The sequence below is a fragment of the Bison bison genome, unplaced genomic scaffold, assembly GCF_000754665.1.
Source record: "Bison bison bison isolate TAMUID 2011002044 unplaced genomic scaffold, Bison_UMD1.0 scf7180017855365, whole genome shotgun sequence".
NCBI classification, from domain to species: Eukaryota; Metazoa; Chordata; class Mammalia; order Artiodactyla; family Bovidae; genus Bison; species Bison bison.
The window spans coordinates 22,544-26,699 of record NW_011485938.1 but is presented as its reverse complement, the minus strand read 5'-3'; the positions used below and the strand labels follow the sequence as shown (position 1 = coordinate 26,699).

Genomic DNA, 4,156 nt, shown 5'->3' with positions numbered 1-4,156 from the left:
AAATTAAACATTTTTGACATCCAAATAGTTATACTTCTGGAGTTCTGATATGTTAATATGATAGTAATTTTAGAATAAGATGGCAATAGGCCAAGCCTCTTAATAGGTCTCTGCGGACCCTAATATGAGCAAGCTTGATGGTGCAAGACTAGAAGAGCCTTCTTCCACTCAGAGAGGTAAATAGGAGGATGCTGCTCAGAGAGGATGCAGGTTTTGAGTTCTTCATTTTTATCTTATGTGAGTAAGTCATACTAGTTTCTGAATACTTATTAGTTTTGCTTTTAAATTTGAACTCCAGAAAAATCCAGTTAGATCAATTTATATAGTTTTGCAGATAATATCCATTCAATTATCTATTTTACAATTTGAAGAACTAAAGCATATGATAGCTGACATAATAATGAGATTAAAACATTGTAATAACCTGTTAATTCTATAAAAAATTTGTCTTTTACCATTTTATATTTTGCAGAATAGATTAATTAATCATTCCAGTACGCTGTGGAAAAAGATTTACAGTTTCAGTATTGAGAGCAAGAAGTAGAAAATATAGAAAGAATAATTATAGGAAGTTTTCTAAATATTCTATAATTACTTGATGAGAATAAATAGAGGTAATATTTGTTATTTCTGGTAGCATTGTAAAAGAGAGAACTTCGTAATTTAAAGTAAAATACCACAATTTTAGCCCTGTTCTATGTGGAAGACTATGGAGACAGAAGACAGAATATTTCTAGCGTTCTGAAGTGATAGTAATAAATGAAGAAAATATTTGTTTTCACAGTACTAAACAATCCTATTCCTACAATAGAGGTGAGCCTTTATACTTTCACTTAATGATACTGTAAATGTTTTATTTGAAAGATAAGTTAATCTCTTATTTAAAATTTCACTATACTGTGTATCCATAGTCAATTCTGTTAGAAATTATCCCTTAAGCTCCTTTTTTGCAAGGTTAGTTGAACTTAACACTAAATAATCTAAACACTGTTAACATATTGACTACTCAGTTATGTTCATAATGACTGTTTTTACATATTTATTTCATCTATAAAGAAAATGCATAGATATATCATTTATGTCCATTGAAACGTTAAGAACTAATGATTTGATAAAATACTTATAATTAGAAACATTGTCATAAGAAAACATATTTTGTAAACTAAAAATATACTTAATTTGTAATTATCCTAAAACATATAAACCTCTCTTACATAATAAAAGCAAAATGATTGGTTCAAATTATATTTTATGCTATATATGTTTATCATATCAAATTTAAAATAATAACCTTGTTTTAACAAAAATCCCATTAAATTGATGCTTAAATACACAACTGGAATAGACACTTAGAAATGTCCAGAGATGGCATAAATTATAAAGTAAAATGTAGTATGAATATATGCATACAAAGGAATATTTTTCATCTTTAAAATGAAAGGAAATTCTGACATGTTATAGCATGGATAAACTTTGAGGATGTTATAATAAGTTGAATAAACTAATCAAAAATTAAACAAATACTATATGATTTTGCTTATCTAATACTTCTATAGTAGTCAAATTTATAAAGGTAAAAAGGAGAAGATTGATTTCCAGGAACTGAAGAGAAGGGGGGTAATGGGAAATTACTGTTTAATGGGTAAGAGTTTCAGTTGAATAAGATGAAGAGTAGGACGTGAATATTGGTGATGGATTCACAACAGTATGAAAATGTCACTGTATTGACAATACATTAAATGTAAGAAATTTGCCAAACACTCTACAGTTAAAAAATTGCCTATTGATTTTTAAACAAGTTTAAAGTTCTAGCAATCTTCAACAATAAAAATGATGAAAATAATGGAAAACAAGAAATCTTCAAGTCAAAGAGTGATACTGAGGGCTATAATTAGGAGTTGCATATAGTTACTAGTGGTATATACTGCATACTAGAGGTATGAGTGTGTGCAGATCATAAAGGTTTTTTTTTTTTTAATCTGAAACACATATGATAAAGAGCAACTGTATTTCCATGATATCTAGGTTTACAACAATGATGATGCTCAAGCTATGTAATTAGGGATTGAGTGAGCCTTTTTAATGCCTTTCTCCATCTTGATTGGCAGTCTAGTATAGGATGGATATCAAAAGAAGGGGTAAAGGGAGTGACCATAGAAGAGATGGACGCCTTCCACGTAACTTCATTGAATCACATTATATCTGTGAGACTAACATCATCATCTTTGCAGGTTTAGTTATATTTGTTCAACAAGTTTGAATAGTTTTGATTCTAGCAGATCAGATATGAAAATGCATTAAAGATCTAGATCCTCTTGGAATTGAAGGAGAGATTGATTTATCTTCATAGTTGGTTGAAGAAGTAAGGCATTTTATTTTTTCTTCTTCACCCAGTAAAGGTTGTGTTTCTGTGACTTTGCAAGGAAAACTTATCCCTACACAAAATGCCTTTTACAGTTAATAAAAATTTGCATTTAGTATTACAGTGTTACATTGGAGGAAATATTCTAAGAAAATCATTATTGTTTTCAATGTATAGCTTAGTAAAGTTAAACTAAATCCCCTAACAATATCAAAGTAATTATGTTTCCATCTACAGACTTAATTCTTCCAGTTGCTGTGCATAAAAATAGAAGTGCTATTATTTGGAAAGCAAAAGCTCTTTCCTGGATTAATCAAGGTCAAGAAAAATTATTTTTTTCTTGTGCTTCAATAAATATTGTTATGTTATGTATATATAACCCTCATCTATTTTCTGTTTACTGTGTCTGTCTTGTTTGAAATCATGGAAAACTGGAATACCACTTCAGATTTCATTCTCCTAGGACTCTTTAATCACACAGGAGCCCACCAATTTCTCTTTGTGTTGGTTCTGATAACTGCCTTCACCTCTTTTGTGGGCAATGCCCTCATGTTTCTCCTGATTCTCCTGGACTCTGGGCTTCACAGGCCTATGTACTTCCTATTGAGCCAACTCTCCCTCATGGACATGATACTGGTTATCACCATTGTGCCTAAAATGGCTGCTGACTATTTGACCGGCAGGACATTCATCTCCCAAGTCGGCTGTGGGTTTCAGATCTTCTTCTTCCTCACTTTGGAAGGGGGCGAGTGCTTCCTCTTAGCAGCCATGTCCTATGACCGCTATGTTGCTATTTGCCATCCACTGAGATACCCAGTCCTCATGAGCTGGCAATTATGCTTAAGAATGACTTTGGGATCATGGTTCCTTGGTGCAGCAGATGGGCTCATGCAGGCTGCTGCTACCCTGAACTTCTCATTTTGCAGGACACATGAGATTGATCACTTCTTTTGTGAGGCCCCCTCTCTGGTGCGTTTGGCTTGTGCTGACACTTCTGTCTTTGAGTATGCTATGTATGTGTGCTGCGTGTTAATGCTCCTAGTCCCCATTTCCCTCATCTTGATTTCCTATAGTCTCATCCTTGCTGCTGTTCTCCAGATGTGTTCTAATGAAGCCCGCAAAAAGGCTTTTACTACTTGCTCCTCACATATTTCCATGGTGGGACTGTTTTTTGGAGCAGCCATTTTTACCTACATGAGACCAAAATCCTTTAGGTCAGCTAACCATGATAAGATTGTGTCAGCATTTTATACCATCTTCACCCCTGTTCTAAACCCCGTCATCTATAGTCTGAGGAACAGTGAGGTCAAGGGAGCTCTGAGAAAGTGTATGGATCAGTGTGCTGCCTTAAGTCATGATTAAGATTACATTGATTATCCCCAGAGTTCACAGCTATAAAAAGTGATTGTGTAAAATTTCTTTGAGAAAGATTATATAGCCATTATATCTCTGTGTGTTATTTTTATTTTACTTTGGAATGTGTACAGATGTCCATATTTTGGTATCATTTATTAGGCTGTCATCAACAAATCAGACTGAGGATTGTTAAAAATCTGCTAATAAAAAATTCTTATTTGCATTTCTCTGATAATGAGTGATGTTGAGCATCTTTTCATGTGTTTATTAGCCATCTGTATGTTTTCTTTGGAGAAATGTCTATTTAGTTCTTTGGCCCATTTTTTGATTGGGTCATTTATTTTTCTGGATGGCTGCGATCCAAAAGTCTACAAATAATAAATGCTGGAGAGGGTGTGGAGAAAAGGGAACCCTCTTACACTGTTGGTGGGAATGCAA

The 4,156-nt window shown here is 33.2% G+C and overlaps 1 protein-coding gene across 1 annotated transcript; it reads left to right on the top strand.

Moving 5' to 3' along the window:
- Positions 1 to 2,785: 2,785 nt before the first annotated feature.
- On the top strand, positions 2,786 to 3,724 carry LOC105002265 (olfactory receptor 2T12-like). Its single transcript, XM_010858803.1, has one exon. It carries the CDS (start codon positions 2,786 to 2,788, stop codon positions 3,722 to 3,724), a length of 939 nt encoding a protein of 312 aa, XP_010857105.1.
- Positions 3,725 to 4,156: the final 432 nt, after the last annotated feature.

Excerpts from the sequence above, each read along its gene's own strand:
- LOC105002265 (XM_010858803.1), top strand. The coding sequence starts at position 2,786 with ATGGAAAACTGGAATACCACTTCAGATTTCATTCTCCTAGGACTCTTT.